General features: G+C 37.2%; 1 protein-coding gene across 1 annotated transcript in view; it reads left to right on the plus strand.

Moving 5' to 3' along the window:
* LOC146590973 (butyrophilin subfamily 3 member A3-like) overlaps nucleotides 1-8523 on the plus strand; it is an 8928-nt gene extending 405 nt beyond the window's left edge. The window contains exons 2-10 of the mRNA XM_085313694.1: nucleotides 457-729; nucleotides 1266-1364; nucleotides 2068-2094; nucleotides 3345-3371; nucleotides 4607-4633; nucleotides 6474-6500; nucleotides 7224-7244; nucleotides 7340-7366; nucleotides 8009-8523. Of these exons, the coding sequence (XP_085169820.1) occupies nucleotides 457-729; nucleotides 1266-1364; nucleotides 2068-2094; nucleotides 3345-3371; nucleotides 4607-4633; nucleotides 6474-6500; nucleotides 7224-7244; nucleotides 7340-7366; nucleotides 8009-8523 (1043 nt within the window). The remainder of the gene's footprint in view (nucleotides 1-456; nucleotides 730-1265; nucleotides 1365-2067; nucleotides 2095-3344; nucleotides 3372-4606; nucleotides 4634-6473; nucleotides 6501-7223; nucleotides 7245-7339; nucleotides 7367-8008) is intronic.
* The last annotated feature ends 10611 nt before the right edge of the window (nucleotides 8524-19134 follow it).

Consider the following 19134-nt stretch of genomic DNA (forward strand, 5'->3'; position numbering starts at 1 on the left):
TCCCCCCCCCCTTTTTTTCCCTCTGGAAGGATATGCTTGCCTTAAATGAGATCCTTCTCTTTCAGATGGCTCAAATTTGGTGAGATAATTATACTCCAGACAATCTTGTATATTCAGCATGAGAAAAGGAGTTGAAAAAATAATTTTGGCTTACAGGTTCATGGTAGTGCTAGACTCTGGTCACTTGAAAATAAGAGTGGTTCTTAGTGATGTGTGTTTCAAATGCATCTGTGGGCTTTTCTTCATCCTCAGATCTGTCATACACAGACTGAGTGCTGCTCCTGCCTAAAGCTTTGGGAGGGCTTATTAATGTCATAGAATGAAAGTTGTAGTTACCATGGGAAAATACTGACAGGCACTATAATTGTGAAATTTCTTGCACACATGTTCCTCTCAGGTTTTAAAACCACTAAGCGCACTGAGCACAGCTCACCTATACATCCCTCACTTCTGTAGGTCGTGGCCACAATCCGCTCATTGTCTTGGATGATTATGAGGATAATGGTATCAGACTCAAATGCTCCTCTGAGAGGTTGTTTTCTGAAGTTCAGGTGTTGTGGACAGATAGTAAAGGAGAAAATTTCACTGGAACACCACTCAACACTGGCACCAACAGTGCTAATGCCAGCAGCTTCCTCCTTCTAAAACCAGGGTCTGGAAATTCTGTGTCTTGCAAAATAATTGATAAACTTCTGAAAACATCAACAGAGTCTTCAGTTGTCATTGCAGGTGAGTATGATTCAGAATGTACTACTGTAAATTGCCCATCGCTGACAAAGGGTGCCAGAGATTACCAGCTTCTTTTGGAAAATGTTAACCTCAGTGCTTCCCAATAAAATGAAAATGTGCTTGTGACATGCAGCTGTATATTTATCCAGCCCAAGTAAAAATAGCTACTATATCTTTAGCTTTGTTATCAACTTTCAGTTGAGCAYGAGCATACAACTTTTGAGGACATCTAGATCTCATCAAAATTTGTAATTGTACTGTTATTTTCGAAAGATGGGAAACAGAGTAATGAAAATTTCTTGTCTGCATCCTGACATACTCAAGGCTCTTTACAGTCTTGCACTGAGGTTGCACTTTGTTGAAATTGGCCATCTGCTTTTTGAAACTGGACATCAAAGATGGACAGAGATGCTGATCACTACCACTCTCCCCAGTGGCTGTGGAAACGGTTGTTTCTTACCCATGTGAATCTGAGGACATACCTAAACTTGATTTTTCAGTGAAACTTATAACTGGTCGTGTGAAATAATTTGCAGATGTTTTCTTTCCTGCCACCTCCCCTTGGCTGGCTGCTTTTGTCGTGATCCTGCTCTTGAGCATATTACTGGTTATTGCTGCAACATATAAACTCAGAAGTAAGTTCCACTCTTAATGCTACAGTGAGTACTTAACACAGTCTGGCTGAAAGATAACATCAGTATGTCCAGAATTATCTGGAAAGGTCCAGGGTTATGAACAATCACCCCTGTGATTCTTCAGCCCTGTCTTTTTTCTTTGTTTACCTTACATTTTAATTTTTAAGAATCTCCTAACTACTTCACTATTTTGGGGTATAATGCTGTACAATATGATTTGAGGCATTACTATGGTGAAAATATTGTTGCAATTTAACCTCATTATTGAAATAAACTAATTCTAGAAAATAATTGAAACATTTGGATGTATCCAAATATACCATTAGCTTCATTTATTTCTTTGCAAGTCCTTTTATTGCTTTATATGCTAGTTTCTAATTAATATGATTCTACAACACATATAATTTATGCCAAATGAGCATACTAAGTCTGAATTTTCTCTGCTTTCAATGTCAATAGATTGAGTCATTAAGTTCTGTGTGATTTCTCRTGATGTTAAAGGTAAATATAAGTATATATAAATCAAGGTATTTTGAAAATAAATTATTATTTACCAAACATGACCCATGACCACAGTGAAGTATGAAAAGTTTTGTTCAAAAACCTACAAGCACACAAGAAAGCAAAATAACATCTTTTGTTTCTCTCTTCCCTCTCTCCCTCCTTCCCTGCCTTCCCTTCTTCCTTTGTCTTTCTGTCTCAGAGAACAGTAAGACAACTACTCGTGCAGGTAAGTCATAGTAAATACCACATTTCATCATTTTGAAAGATATGTGCAGCAATATAAACAGTGATAGCCCATTGCAATGTATAAACCATGGGGCTGATTAGTTATATTCCTGAAGTTACTCAATGACATAATTGTTTTGTCCTTTGGTTCATCCTACTGAATTTAGGCTCCAGGTAAGATACCTCTCTGGGAAGGAAGTTGCTGTATGCACAGTCAGCATGGAGAAAGTTTGGCCCACTGGAGATTTCAATCTTTGTTAAGAAATGAGGAAATTCCTGTGCCTCACTTAAATTAGGCTCTTTTGGCTGTATACATTGAAAGAGGTGGCAAAAAGCCTTTGTTATGGAACATTTATCTAATGACTACAGAAGAAATATAGAGAGATTAAGCCCCCTGGGCTAAAGATACCTCTTATAATCTTCTTCTGAAGAATCTAAAAGTTTCCCACTTGAAAAATGCCACATGATATGTTGTTTTTTTTTCTTTCTTATCCTACATGTTTTGGGAGAATACTGAAATTAGTTGCTGACCTTCACTATGCTAATWGCCTTGCTTCACGATTGAGATTTGTGATTCACTGTGAGATTTTTATTTTAGGACTTCAAACACACACAAGTGGTGCAGAATAAAGCTAATCAAAGGCATTTTATGCTATCTATTGTTTTAAGCATAGACATTCTATAGGAAAGAAAACACTCCTTTGCCATACTCTGTGGAGTAAGCTGCCACCCAGGAAATAGCTCAGAAATTTGCATACAAATGAAAATCTTTTGAGAATAAAATTTTAAGTATCTGGGAACAAATCTGTTGACTTGCATTAGCATTTACTCTCAGTCATCCCTAAAACACTTGTAATGCATTTTGCAAAATTTAGTAGCTGTCCAACAGAGGTTCACTATTACATGTGAAATAAAACTTAAGATATAACAAGTCATCCACAAAGTATGACTTTGGAACTTACTTTGGAAATCTATTTCCTTTGCATTTAAATAAAACCGTTAATTTTCCATTCAATATACAACTTTGGTTTTGAGCCCATTGTCTGTTAAATTTGGAACCAGGAAAGTGCTGATCATATTTTGAAATATACTTCATGTAAAAATTAAGAAAAATATAAATCCTGGAAAAAATATATACATAGATATAAGCAGCTTGTGGTAATTTAATCATTTCCACATAGCCTTTAAAATTGAATGGTAGTGCTTTAAGAACTATCTTTAGGATTATAATATATTTCCCTCTCTTCACAGAAAATGCAAAATGTGAAATTGAAAAAGGTAAGTAAAGTAGCCTTTTCCAGTAGTTTCAAACAATAAATCTTTCTAATTCTTTACAAATGGATAAAAGCTGAACTTAGGAAATAACAGTAGTTACTTTGTTTTTGCAAAAAAATATATTTTGTACTGAAACACTTTTTATGTTGRCCATTAAAAAAAAAAAAGTCTTCTGCAAAGGAGACACCTCATCCCATGAATAAATTTGATCTATGGCGCATATTTTTTGCTCAGTAGGTGAGCTTGAAAATTGTTCAGTCAGTTAATTCAGGAAAATTAATATGTTCTTGATTTAGGATCATGGCCCGAGCTGAATTTCAGATGGATAATAATAAAAGAATAAAAATCTTAATTCTTAAAAAGAATTAGTCTTTTGATCTCCTTATGAAGACTTACAAGCCTCATCATTGGTTAGGACTACATTGGGCAAACACAAAACACAAAGACTGCTTTTACTTCAAAGAGAAAACATTCTGTGCATGTAAAGAGTGACAGAGGTGTAGTAAAGGCAGTTAACTGTTCTAAAACTTTTCTTATAGGCCTTAGAGTACCATGGAAAAGCATCAGTTATACCTGCTGTAAAGCCATCTTTAAGACAGATAAATGATAGATTGAAACAGATAATAACAGATAATAAATTTGAAATGTTGACATTGAAATAAAAAGCTGACATTTTTTTAAAATACAGATTAAAGAGGAATTGCTCTTTTACTATATAATTTCTTTCAGAAATAAYACAGCTCAAAGATCAACTGGGTAAGACCATATTTTGACTCATCTTTGTTAYGTTGATTTTGAGTATCCTTTGGTTAGAAGAAGTCTTTGTAAGTCCAAAAATTACAGTATCACAACAGAGAGCCCATACTGGAAAGGTCCTTCTATTCTGAAACTAGTAGTTTCAAYTACATGAAAGAAAATAGTTCCAGATACCATTAATGTCACCTAGTTTTAGCCAGTGGAAGTTACGTATATAGTCTTAGCTAATCGTCTAGACTTCCTCCAAATTAAATGGAGGAAGATACATATCTCCATAGGACAATATATCTTATCTATTTTGAAGGCTTACTTGTGTGCCTAACCTTAAATTTTATGCTGAATTTAATGTTAATCCTAATTTCCCTATATGAACACATTCTTTAACACTGAAATTCTCAATTATATTTTGTTATTTTGTGAGTTTCGGTCTTGAGAACATAGCGTTGTCTACTATTTCTGTTTTCCATTGCTTTGTTTTTCAGCTGAAGAGCAGAACAAGTCACAGAAGGGTAAAGTGCCATATTTTTTCTTACTCTGCACTTTGTACTACATACCACACTTTTAGTCCTATCTTAAAAGATGGTTAACAGGTGACCACTCTAAGAAAAGAGTGTTTTTTGTACAATTTTGAATATTTGAGTTAGAAAAATCTCTCTCTTTTTTTTTTTTGTGTGTGTGTGTGTGTGTGTGTGAAGATTATCTCCCCTACTGCAATAGAAAAGGTAATTGAAGAGTTGTATTATATGTATATGGAACATATAAATGTATATAAACAGAGAGAGAGATAAAAAGTGATTTTTCCACTGCTGGAAGAATTTACGTGGAGCATGTTATTTATTGCATATCRGAATGAAGTAGCAGCTAAAGCAGCTGATTACAGAATTAAAAAGAATACGTAAAAGAAAATATACAAGGGCAATTACTGATGAAATATTTATAAGTGTTTGCTTCTACTAGTTTTCATGAGGAAAATGACAGGGAAAAAAAAGCAGGGCAGGATGAAGAAGTATCTCTTTTACCTCCCGAGGTTGTGTGTCCAGTAAAGTGTGAAATTATCAGCCAAAGACTAGGGAAAAGATGAGTTCTCAAAAATAACTGGAAGTAGCTGTGTCCCATAGTGAATCTAAGAGTCGTAAAAAGGATGATGGTTATATGTGACTAGATAAGGAAGGAAAAAAAGAGGAGGTTTGCATCCAAACATGTCACATCATTTAAAAAGTATCAGTTGCTGCTGCGAGTGGGATGAGAATAAACCTTCTTTTATGTCCAAAAAGAACTGGACGAATAGTAGAGAGAAAGGCTAAGATAAACACTAAGTAAAAATCTGTCAGGATGGCAAGTTAAATAGATTCTTTGGTCGAATGTGAAATCTCTATTATAGCAAATGTTTAAGGATGTATTAAAYATTAAAGCATAAACATTAAACATATCTTAAGACTTCTTCTAGAAGTGGATTAGATAGCTGGTTTTTGAAGGATAGTGATTTAGAGATAGTTACTTAARTTTAGGTAGTTGGCATTGAGAAAGATGACCTAAAAGAAATCCTTAGATCTCTGAAAGTCCTATTTTCCTTAGTTTCATAATTTTTTTGTCTAAAAGATATTATTAGTGAAAATACTGCTGTAAAATGTGAGTTTAAATGGCAAATAAAGTAGCATTAAACAATAAATCTGTGCATGTATTAGATCTTCACAGATATACCCCTACACAGCATTTAAATAAATAAGGAGGAACATGATGAAATTATCGTACCCTTACAACAGTTAGGGTTTGTTTTTCTGTGAATATCACCTAGAAATCAAGGTGATGAGACCRTATTTGCTGAAAATCAGTGGTTTGATGTGGAGATTACTGAATTAAGGTTTTACTATTTGGTAGGATGAATCTGGATAATAGGATCTTCACCTTTTACTGTATTGTTGCTTCTGTTAATCTTAGCTATCATTTGCACTGGAAACATTTAGTTTTTATTCTGTACAAGAGACAAAATCTTCTCAAGCTTTGTGAAACTGAGGGAGGTTTTATTATTCTTCCCTGTGAYGCTCCCTGAATTCTAAGTACCCTTGGGAACTATTTGTTCTAAATCACATCTTGATTATTTCTGATGTTTTCATTTGTTGGTTCATTTTATTTTCGTTTCTTTAGTTCAGGAATAATTTATCTAATATGTTATTTAATATAAGAGTAAACTTATATAATGTATATTTATATTTATTTATGGATAAACATGAAATTTTTTCTAGAAAAACATTATAAAATAAATCATGTAATGTATAATGATTGTAGCATAATTCATCTTCTTTGCTCATCCTAACTTTTCACAGGCAATTTCATTCTGTTTCTTTGTAGAAATTCAGGAAGCAGAGAGTAAAATTGGTAAGAAAATTAATTTAAACTTGGAGGYCCTTAAAAATCCYYYYTTKTKTKTGTGTGATCAGAAATAACATTTTGAAACTGAACGGTGCCACCATTAGGAGACTGCTGCAGCCCTTCGCTCTTCCTCATTCTTATACTCCACTCTTGCTGAAAGAAAGTTTATCTGACCCAATCTAAGTGTCCATAATGTCTGTTGCCATAGTAAGGAACATCATTTCTATCCTTCAAGGGTTCAATTTTTGCTGTACATAGCTAGAAAGCAAATTTTCCTTTTAACAKCTTCCCATTTTTGAAAAGAAGTGGGAGTTCGGAGTTTTTTGGTTTTGATTTTGGAAGCATAGCTACACCTCTTGTATGTCCCTAGGTGCAATTCACCTTATCTGACTAGTAATCTAAATGCTGACAATCAAGGCTAAGCCAGTATCCTTGGCTCCATCACTGAGAGACCAAGGCATCCAGGAGTAGTTTCAGATAGGTGACTGAAACATTGAGAAGAATCACCTTTTGCTGTGCCAGTCTCTTTCTCCTGACTATCTAGGAAGCCCAGGTAACCAGCTTGGATTTATATAACCACTTCAAAGTTAAGCTGAACATATCTTTTCCCGAGTCCTTAAGCCAGGTCATGCTTGAATAATATAGTATTGGTAATATCACATTAGCTCAGATCTCCTACAAATGAGTCTTGCTGTGCATGGGGATAAAATGAATTTCTTTATATTTCAGAAAAAGCCAGGAATGAATTGGGTAAGTTGAAATCTGAACCTCTGTAACACAATATCGTAGCAAAATACGGTATAGTAACTACTGTTTCAATTAATTATTAATTTCTTTTCTTATAGAATTCAGGATAGCTCGTAGTAAGGCAGGTAAGCCAAGTCTTGCCTACCATTAACCTCATGTTCTTTCTTTCCTGGGAACAATTTGTGTTAAACCATTTCTGATAATCCATATTCTGAAATGAKGAAAAATATCTATCCGACATATAGAAAATGATAAAACCTGATGGGGTTTGACTGCAGAGACAAAAAGGAATTGTTGCTAAAGCCTTGGGGTATTTGGAAATATTATTTTCACCTGAGAGAAAATTTCTAGAATTTCTAGCAAAGAGAATGTTAAGACCTGRCTTTGCTGATATTTTGCCATAGAAAAGGTAATAGGTATCTAGGTATTAACAGGACAGGACCTCCAACTTGAGTAAAGATGATTTCATAATGCCACTGTGGAATTAGAGAAATAGCATACTCTGCCTAATGGTAATTAATTGAGAATATTATAGCTTCAGAACTTCCTCTTTCCTTTCTGTGTCTTGAAATTATTTTCCCTACTGAATTTTTGTCCCACAGAGTCACACWTTACATGTTCCTATTTAATTTTTTATTTTACGGTTTCTTTCCTTTATACACTTCCTTTGAGATTACTGTTCTTTATTTTCATGAGAATCAGAAATGACTTGGTGCTTTGTGTGATTTTTTTTGCTTTTTTCACCCTTTTTTCCTTTCTTTCTAAAGTTAATATCACCCTGGATGAGAACTGCAAAGATCCAAAACTCATCATTAAGGAGAAAAATAGAGTCAAGTCTTCCATTCATAAAGAAGTCACACCAAAATTGATTGTAGTAGCTAGTGAAGGGTTTTCAGATGAAATCCATTACTGGGAAGTGGAGGTGGGGGACAAATTGGAGTGGGAGCTGGGGGTGGTAAGTGAGGAGATTAGGAATTCATTGAAGAGCAGTAATTTGAAGTCATCTTCAGAGGGAATCTTCAGTTTGCGTTTTTCTGAGGGCAAATACAGTCTAACTGCTGGGGCAGATGTAAGAAACTCGAATCACTGCACTGTGGTTGGTGTTTCCTTGGACCAGGAAGAGAACAGGCTTTCATTCTATAATGTTGAAGARAAGTGCCTTCTTGGGTCTACCTCTCTTAATTTTTTGGGGAAGCTGTACCCATTCTTCAGTCCAGGCCTTGATGACAGATGGTTGGGCATACGTTCTGTCAGCACTCCAAACCCATTACCCTCTCTATGAAGCTCTTCCACAGGATCAAGAAGAGATTAATACCTTGATAACGAATCATAGAGGACACAAAAGGAGAGAGGAATAAAAAATATATATTTCARCCTTCTTTAAAACCATGCATGTGAAAGAAATACTCTTTAAAGTACCTCAAAGGTCATCTCCTGCTGAGAATTAATTTTGCAAAAATCCAGACCTATCATATGTTCCAGTTTTCTTGCCTTTTGCCTGGACTAAAGAAGCATGAATTTATTTCAGTGTTTGTTTCACTTGTGTATTCACTTTTCTTAGTAAATCCATAGATCTGTTTTACTAGGAAGAATATTAATGCAAACTGTAAATTTTATACAAATTCAAAAACTATTGGTAGAAATGAAATTGTGAACTAAGAAATAAAAGTCTTCTTTTTGGAAGTCTGGTTGTGAGTTATATTTAGGCATTCTRGGGTGAAATGCAGATTACTTACTGGATGCGATAAGTAAATGCTTGTATTTAAACATCGATTAAGATAGCTTGACTTRAAGAATGGGAGTCAACAGCTAGATTCTCCTGCTCATATTTAAAARCCTGATTTAATCTGAGCTGTCCTAGGAAAATGCGATATATCTGCATAATGCTGACAGGTAAGATAGGACTTATGGGAGTCTCACRCCCTCCTGAAGTAGCTGCTGAAGACACAGGAAGATGTGACATGGCACCTCAAATGGCAATAGATGTCTGTCTTCAGGCAAGTGAATGACATTTCTTTCTCTACTGACTCTAAAGGCAATTTCCCAAAGTCTTGCTTRCATGTAGACATGGAATTAGCTGCCTTAATCATCAAGCTGAATATCACCTATAATTTCAGGTGAGCCAATACTAAATGAAGTCAGCTAAATATCACCATTTCAGCAGTGTTTGCTGCTCTCATGAATAAAAATTGGTTGAACAACTGAAATGAGAGTTGGAGAATAGAGTCAGTGTCATGAGATGTCCAGTTCAAACCATGTAGCTCAATCACTCAAAGCAACTAGTGTCTTGAAAAATGACCAACTGAGAAAAGGGACAGATTTGTTACAGTAAAAGGAGGACACCATCCTAGGCATGTATTATTATCCTCTAATCTGCCTTTGAGGAACATAATGCTTTCTTGCACAGCACTCACTTTGCCTCCCTCTTGTACTTCTTGTACATTTAGACTAAACAGAAGATTATTGCAAGTCATGACATGTTCCACAGGTGACTATTAACATTAATAGGCCCTCAGTTAATCCAGATAACCATAAATGTTCTAAATTTCAAAGATAATGTCTTTTATTATCATTTTTTTGCCCAATGGTAGTTCATCAAGAGAGGTCTCAGAGAACATGCTCATTGGAGATAGTGTTGATTGCAGGTTAAAGATAACAGAAAAAGGAAATAGTCTCTGAACTGTAACCATGAAGGTGCAGGGTAGGGCATGCCAACAGTCAAAAATTAATTGATTTAGCCTATTTGTGACAAGTGTTGTAATGGAAGAAAGACAGTGGCTGGTGGCAATAAGTTACAACTAACTGGGACTGTATGCATAGAAGAGCTGTAGTGTTGCAGCTCTGTGGGCTGCACTGCTTGTCTGAAATATCCAGACACAAGACCCTGGAAAATTTTCCAGGGAGTTTTCTGATTTGGTAAGCTGAGGAACCATTCCTCTTCATCAATTTTCCAAGAAGCAGATTAAAAAAATTATTTAGYATCTTCTTGATAGCCCTGTTATCCTCCTTACCCATTTGGAGGCCGTTATTACCAGAGATCAGCTCTCCATTGTGGCAGCAGTGGAAAAAAAAAATTGTAATGCACTTCTACGGTAAACTAGCTTCTTTCCATGTTGGCAGCAGTTCAAAGCAGAGAGATTGGGAATGAGAGTATATGTCCATATTTATTGACTACAGACAGCTAGCTTACACTTAGATGAGAACTTTTTTTTAGAAACAAGGAAACTTGCTCTTTGTTTGCAGTCAGTGTAAAGTCATACTCACTCCCTGAGGTGTAGGTCCCTCTGCATTTACCAAGGTGAACAGCACAAATTGCAGCCACYCCAGAATAGCAAACATGCTGAAATTCACTTCTCTGTGACAAACTCTCAGTTGCATAGCTCCTCTCCATCTCTGGCTSTTTCTGCAGAGCCAGTTAAGTAGTATTTGTTACCAGCTCTGTAATATATGCTGAACCTCATTGTTGTGCAGAGTAATAACAATTTACTGAATCTAATATTCAAAAAATTTAAATTTAAGTAAGACTTCTTGAAAGAGATAAGTAGGAAGTAACATCTATTTATGAGAAAAGCAATCTATGAGAAAAAAGAGAGAGAGAGGGAGAGAGATGGAGAGAAAGGAAACATTTCCAAATGTATTCTTCCCCTGGAGGCATTAAGGGATTTTTTTTGTATAACTATATTTCCACTAAAGATACTAGTGTGAATCCAATCTTTATCTCTGAAATGAATTAATGCTGCTATCAAGCAAAAGTATGATAATCTACTGCCATTTTGTGTTATACCTTTAAAGTGATCTGGTTATTTGTTCATTTATTCCTGTTCTGAAACATTGCTCCTTTGAGCAGTACTGTCCCTAGACACCTCTCTCCAGATAGACAAAAATTATTCTCCAAAATACCATAAAATAAAATTCTAGAAACTAAGAAACTTAGGTATCCTTAATAATTGTCAGAGCTAATATGCTTCCAGACTGATCATGAGCATGCTCACTGCCCTATTGCATACACCCTTCCTTTCCTGCTGGCTGGGCAACTTGCTTAGCTTCCAATTTTTTACTCTGTTTCATATAGTTCTGTACTTCTTTTGTGTCAATATTCTTTCTTTCTGATTCCTTGAGTTCATAATAAATACAGTTGCCACCATTTTACTTTCATCTGTGTTTCTCTTTTCTRTCTTACATGGCTTTAATTTTTTGGCTCTCTCACAGCTCGACAACGTTTTCTGGGTAAAACATCCAAGACCCCACCACTGTACTATGTTAAGCTTGGCCTGCGGTCACAGACACCTGAATCACTGCWCTGTGGGTTACAAGTGGTCATTAACTTTTTACTGTGAACTTGTAACTTGTTTGTGCACGTGGACTGTCGAGTTTACAGTCTGGTTTAATTTATCTGAAGCTTTCTTTACTGGCAAAGATGCTGTTGGAAAAGATCTAAAAATTTTGATGTTGATCAAAAATCTTAAAAAACCCAAACAGCCTTAGTCAAGCAACTACTCCCACAGCCATTTTTTTTTCTCCAAAAGTCTTCCAGCTAAAAACTGAAACACAAACTTGTTCTCTTGGACAGAAAGCATTGTTAGCTGGATGCTCTTTTTCTTTTTATAAAAGGAAATGATTTCAATGGATGGAGATGTGAAACCTTAAATCAACCTAAAGAGATGACTTCTTAACTTTGCATAACACTCCAAAGGGAGAGACCGTAGCTCGCTCCAGAAGGTAGTTTAGAGGAAAATAGTCTCTAGATTTAAACTCTCTAGCAATTGTCTTTGAGGGTATATCTACTTGAGCAAGGTCATAGAATCACAGAATCATAGAATCAGTAAGGTTGGGAGGGACCTCTGGAGATCATCTAGTCCAACCTCCCCACTAAGCAGGGTCACCTAGAGCATGTTAGATAGGGTTGCATACAGGCGGACCTTGATTATCTCCACAGAAGCAGACTCCACAGCCTCTCCGGGCAACCTGTTCCAGTGCTCCGTCACTYTCACAGGGAAGAGATTTCCCCATCACGTTCCGGTGGAACTTCCTGTGCTTCAATTTCTGCCCATTGCCTCTTGTCCTGTCACACGGGACAACTGAAAACAGTTTGGCCTCATCCCCTTGACACCTTTCCTTCAGATACTTGTACACATTGATAAGATCACCCCTTAGTCTTTTCCCCAGGCTGAAGAGGCCCAGCTCTCACAGCCATTCCTCATAGGGCAGATGCTCCAGCCCTCTGATCATCCTCGCAGCCCTACGCTGGACTCTCTCCAGTAGCTCCCTGTCTCGCTTGTGCTGGGGAGCCCAGAACTGGACACAGTCCTCGAGATGAGGTCTCACCAGGGCTGAGTAGAAGGGCAGGATCACCTCCCTTGACCTGCTGGCAACAGTCTTCCTAATGCACCCCAGGATAACAATGGCTTTCTTGGCCACAAGGGCACATTGCTGGCTCATGATCAACTTGTCATCTACCAGCAGACCTGGGTCTTTCTCTGCAGAGCTTCTCTCCAGAAGGTCAGCCACAAGCCTGTACTGGTGCCTAGGGTTATTTTTCCTGAGGTGCAGGACCCTGCACTTGCCCCTATTGAACCTCATGAGGTTCCTCTCCACCCAACTCTCCAGCMTGTCCAGGTTTCTCTGGACGGCAGCAAAGCCTTCTGGTATATCAGCCACTCCTCCCAGCTTCGTATCATCGGCAAACTTGCTGAGGAGGCACTCTGTCCCTTCATCCAGCTTGTTGATGAAGAAGTTGAACAGGATGAGACCCAGTACTGAGCCCTGGGGGACGCCACTAGCCACAGGACTCCAACTGGACTGCACACCACTGATGACGACCCTCTGAGCTCTGCCTTTCAGCCAGTTCTCAATCCACCTCACTGTCCACTCGTCTAATCCACACWTCCTGAGCTTATCTAGAAGGATGTTATGGGAGACAGTGGCAAAAGMCTTSCTGAARTCAAGGTACACAACATCCACTGCTCTGCCCTCATCTACCCAGCCAGTCATTYCATCACAGGCTATCAGATTGGTTAAGCAGGATTTTCCCTTGGTGAATCCATGCTGGCTATTCCTGACCACTTTCTTTCCCTCCATATATTTAGAGATGACTTAAGAATGAGCTGTTCCATTACCTTTCCAGGGATTTAGGCAAGGCTGACCAGTCTGAAGTTTCCTGGGTCCTCTTTCTTGCCCTTCTTGAAGACTGGAGTGACATTGGCTTTCTTCCAGTCCTCAGGCACCTCTCCAGTTCTCCAGGACCTTTCAAAGATGATGGAGAGTGGCTTGGCAACAACATCCACCAGCTCCCTCAGTACCCATGGGTGCATCCCATCCAGTCCCATGGATTTGTTGATGTSRGGTCTGCCCAGAAGATCTCTAACCCTATCCTCCTCAACCAAAGGAAAGTCTTCTCTGGACTTTCTCCCTTGTCTCCAGGTTGCAGGATTCATGAGGGCTGCCCTTARCAGGGAAGACTGAAGCAAAGAAGACAKTCAGTAATTCTGCCTTCTCTGTGTCCTTTGTCACCAGGGCCTCTAGTTAGAGACAGCAGTGTCCATTAATGGTATGAGATTGTCCACCACAAAAAATGGGATTGCAGATGTCTGCTGCACAGGACTTAATTTCGGAGGTGTTACTGGGTAAGCTACTCTTAAGTTGTGATGACAAAAATACTGTTCTTAATGSTGTGGTTAACAAAGCAAATTAGGTAAGTTTAGCACATAAATCTTCAATTGAAGGAAGAGAGCCACGTGAAAGTGAGATATGATTAAAAAACAAACAAACCAGTCCTTAAAGGTGAAGGACAGAAAGGAAGAAGCCCAGAAGCTGCACAGAGACTGTTAGAAATACATTACTTTAGAAGCCCTGATAAAACATGTGTCACAATGTAGAGAGAAATTGAACTGGTCAAAAAAAAAAAAAAAAAAAAAAAAAAAAAAAAAAAAAAAAAAAAAAAAAAAAAAAAAAAAAAAAACTACATGATTTAGTGTGAATATTAAGAAGATAACAGATAACATAGGGAATAATATTGGCATGTAATAAATGGAAAACTAGAATAAGAGGAAAGCCCAAGACCTCATATATAAAAGAAAACATTGAGTTCCAAAAAATTAATAATTTCATCATCTTGAAAAGCAGGCTCATACTGAAAGTAAAAAATTACATCACCTGAGAATAGGTTRAGACAAGTAAGATAGTCACAAGTCTTGTGAATTATATGTTGTCACCTGAGAGTCCTGAAGSAAGTCAAAAATGAAACTGCAAAACTGCTGGCCAACAGTTTAACAAATTGAGATATACTGGAGAACAGGTGGGCTGTGTATGTAATTTCTGTTTACAAATAGGGCTCTAGATAGGATCCTAGAAACTATAGAGCCATCTGACTCCCAACTCAGTGARGGGATAGAGTCTGTATAAGGAAAAGAGCTCTTGGTGTATGGACAAACACAGCCTGTTGGAAAAGAAGTTTTTGGTTCCTGTAAAGGTGCATCCTGGACTGCCCTTTCTGGACTGCCTAGAGTTTCCTGAAGGTGTCAATAAATACGTGGCTAAAGGAGATCCAGCAGTCAGATTGCACCTGTATTTTCAAAAAACAAACAAACAAAAAACAAACAAACAAAAAAAAAACACACAACCAAACACCCCCCCCCAACTTTGAAGGTTCTCATGACAATCTAGTAAAGAAGCTAAGTTTTTTCAGGGCTGGGGTAAAGGTCCTAATGGGTTTGAAAATTTCCTGCTCCACTCAGCAGTGGCCCTACAATTTTTTGGATCTTCCTACTGATGTCAAGATACCTTTACAAACCCTCCTTATCCTTTACCTCCTTCATCAGTTTCAACCTCAGATGAGTCTGACTTTCCTAATTCCATTTGTGCAAGCCTAGACAAAGCTTCCTCCTACTTTGCCTATCTCTTCTCCACCTGTTTGGTGTTCAAACTGAGTTAGAAGTTCCTTGTTCAGCTAGCTGGGATGAATCATGCTTTGGAGATRCCTGTTCCTCTGTCAGATTCAGCAAGAAATAAGACAACTAGCTCCCACATATTGCTTCATAGTACATTAGCAGTAAAGGTATGTGACCAGGCAAATGAGACTCACAGCTTTGTCACAAAAAAGACATACGAAATTCACCCTCCTTCCATGGTGTACTTTGCCTCTTGTTTCAAAGAACCAAGAAAAGCTCCTCCTGTTATAAGAAAATCACTGAAAAATGGGAGTGAGAGAAGAATGATACACTTCTCTGTGGACAGCATTTAAGCAGTCAGGACATATAGACTGGACAAGGAAGGTGTAAATTCACTTCTCTCCACAGCTTGCCTTTCATCACATGCCTTTCACATAAAACATGGTATGGTTTACTCTGGTTGAACCTACATCTTTGTGGAGCAACTAATTCATTTTTTGAGAACTCTGCAAAAGAATATTATTTGACTGGATGCTGGTGATCTTGTGGGCTGGAGCATTCAGCTGGGATGGAAGGAGCCTGTGTCATGGCTGCAACAAGAGTTGCTTGTATTAGGGTAATATCGGTTTACCCAAGTCCCTGGTTAATAAACAACTCTGTAGTCCTGTAAGATATGAAAGCAATATATGCAAACAATAATAAGGGCTATGTATTTATCAGGGCAAAAGTCCACCTTCTCCAGAATCCAAGTAAAGCTTTTGATGACTGTTTTCTAGTCTGCTGTCCAGGTAAGAAACCTTATTTAAGTTACTAAACAAGTTCAATTGATCATATTTTCAGCAAAATATGAATAGATTTTCTACAAATATGATAATTTTATATTATTTATATTATACTGTTAAATTATTAAATATTATTCATATTGCATTACATGAGGGAGACTTCATACGAAACATAGCAAAGTAGGATTTCCTTCCTTTGTTCTGCTATACCAATATTTCGTTGAACGATTTTGAGTTTGTATCACACAGAAAYAGACATTGTCTTCTCTTAAAAGGCTAGGCGCTCTGAAGAAAAGTAAAAAATGAGGCTTTCCTCTAGCTGAAAAAGAGTTTTGGAACAACAATTGCTTTTAATCATCCAAAAGTCATCAACTGTGTACACTTCTGTGCATTCTTTGACACGATGAGCAGCCTTATGTCTGTTTAACTCTGCCGTAAGTAAAGTAACTCCTGTTTTGCAAAAAATATTGCRTATTAGAAAAAATCATTCTCATAGAATGAAGCCTATCCTTTGGAAAAGGGAAAATGTTCACTATAATGCCAAAATAAAATGTTAAAATTCTTCTCCATTACGTTGAAGTTTCAAGACCAGCCTCCAGGAAAAAAAAAAAGAAATAAAATAATAAAAAAGACCCAATCTCTGTTCCAGTATGTACTACAAGCTCTTAATGTAACTTTATTGTCTGAAGACCCTTAAGTTTAAGTGAGGACTCAGAATCAGCATGGCTGAAAACTGCAGGCCATGAAGGAAGAGTAAGTGGATTTTCCAAGTTAATAACTGATTGTGCTGTTGGTGTTGGCAATAGGTTTTTGATTTCTRTGACCATGGGACTCTGTTTAAAAAATGACAACTGATGGGGAGTGATGAGATCCACTACACTAAGASAGTCATGTATGTCTTTGCTGACAGGTTGGCCAGCCTGGTAAGGAGGGCTTTAARCTAGGAAARGTTTCAAAACCCATCTGGACGTGATCTTATGCAATGTCCTCTAGATGACCCTGCTTGAGCAGGGGAGTCGGACCAGATGATCTCCAGAGGTCCCTTCCAACCTCAACCATTCTGTGGCTCTGTGACTCTGTGGGAAGAAATGTGAACCTATTTGTGAGCTGCAGAGATGTTTTGTCTCTTCGAAAGCTGTCTTAAAAGCAGAGCCAGTGTAGAGAACAATCTCTGGCAAAGTTTTGAAAGGAGTTTCTGTTCTTGGAGGAGAAGCCTGCTCATTGTCATCTGGGATACCAAACTTCTTTTGGACTTGGAGAAAAGCCAAATTTCAAGTCCTTTCCTGGTAGCATTGCTTAGTATGGRCAGAGATTGGGGATTCATCTTCCCTACTTTTAGAAATGCACAATATTGGGGAATAATTCTGCATTTCTTTACAGTGAAAAGCAGAAAAAAACCCCACTTGTATGATACCATTCATTGCATCCACGTAAAACAGGTCAGGTGAAATCCACCCAATGTATCCACAAGACCTAGTTGCTTAAGGGCCATATCATGCAAAAGTGGTTTCTTTGCTTCTGATCTTAGTCTATGCCTGGAACAGGCAACCGAGCAACTAAATCCAATCCAGTCTGTATTGGCTGTAACAACAGAGCTTTTTTTTTTTTTTTTTTTTTTTTTGTGTTTTATATGGTGAATAGATCAGTGAGATGTAGCAGAGTTGAATGAATATGGGATTGTCTGACTCAGAAGACTCAGGGCATCAAAAAAAAATTTTTTTTTTCTTTTTCTAACTGCCACTGAACCTGGGAAATGTAAGTATTAGGAATAAATATTCCACTTTATTTTCACCATTTCACATATACCCTATAGCTTGAATGTAACGAATAGTAAACGATAAACCATGTCCATATTTGTGAACAAAACATTTGCAATGAGCTTTTTTCACCAAAATTTCAGTATTTATCCATAGTTGTCAAATTAATGAATTTATATTCTCCTTTTATTCATCCTCTGAATGTTCAGAGTCTGAAGCGCTTAGATGAATTTTCTGATGTGGAAAACTGGACTCTGGTCTGGAGTCAATAAACATATTTTGTCATAGGAATGGGTGACATATACACGCCCAAAAGAGCTCAGCTCAGCTTTAGAGATCCTGCACCTTAAAACTGTGTCATAAGTCAATACCATTCTACCTTGGRAAAAAAAAAAATCATTTCCCTTCTCTCTCTTTCTGGAAAATTATTGATGTGTTTTCCTGATTGGATATTAGATAAAATCACACATATGTATTTTTTTTTAAAAAAAACAAGAGTTTAAGAGAAAGAGTCTGCAACATCAAGAGTCATTTGCAAGTAGTTTAACTTGCTGAATGGGTTCATATCCTGCGACATTTGGTTGAACTAAAGGAACTTTAACTTTTGATTGGAAGATTGCTCTGGCTACTCTCAGAAACTAGTACTGTGAAGATGTTGTTCGGTTTTTTTATCTCTGTATTGTAAAAAATCAGATTCAATTTTGTCCTTACTAATTCTTGAATGTTGTTACAAAGACACTTCTCTGAAGCTATGATTGTGTTCCTTCTAATTTACTAAGCTAGTATCTAAACTCATTGCTCTCACCTTACGCTTTGCATTCAAGGAAGTGCTCTGCAGTCTTTATTTGGCTATTGTGCAAGTATCTGGAAAGTCTGGGCTTCTGCTACTACTGAAAAATGGTTTTCCTCTTCACGTGGCAGGCAATGAAACAAATTCTGATTGTTCTGCAAATATTTCAGAAGACTAGTGGTAAGCCAAATTTATATCACAGTTACAAATACATCTGCAAAGAAATAAGAAATGGAATATTATTTATATGTACATATATATGGAACTCACTTTCCTTAAGGTATCTTGAAAGATAGGAGGCTTCTATGATATAAATACTGATTGTACCCCAGATCTTCACTGACTATAATTGTAACTTGCTCAGATGGAAACTGTTGCACTTAGGCATCCACATGTAGCTATCTTAATCTATGAGCTAAATGTCTGCCTAAGGGTAGGATTATTTTGCCTGAGGATAAATGTCTGGCATCATTTGCTTAAGATGCTCTGGGTTAGGCAAGACATCCACATGGAAATGTTTATATAAATTTAAATATATATTAATTTGTGTAAAAATACTGTTATCTATTCAGTCKGACATCACTGAGAGCAAGACATTCCCCTTTTCCAGAAAAAGCTAAAACAATTCAAAAAACTTGGAACCTGGCTTTCAATATATCCAGGAGTAGAGCACGTATG

Source organism: Rhea americana, unplaced genomic scaffold (assembly GCF_003343005.1).
Source record: "Rhea americana isolate MKP2758 unplaced genomic scaffold, rheAme1 scaffold_393, whole genome shotgun sequence".
Lineage (NCBI taxonomy): Eukaryota > Metazoa > Chordata > Aves > Rheiformes > Rheidae > Rhea > Rhea americana.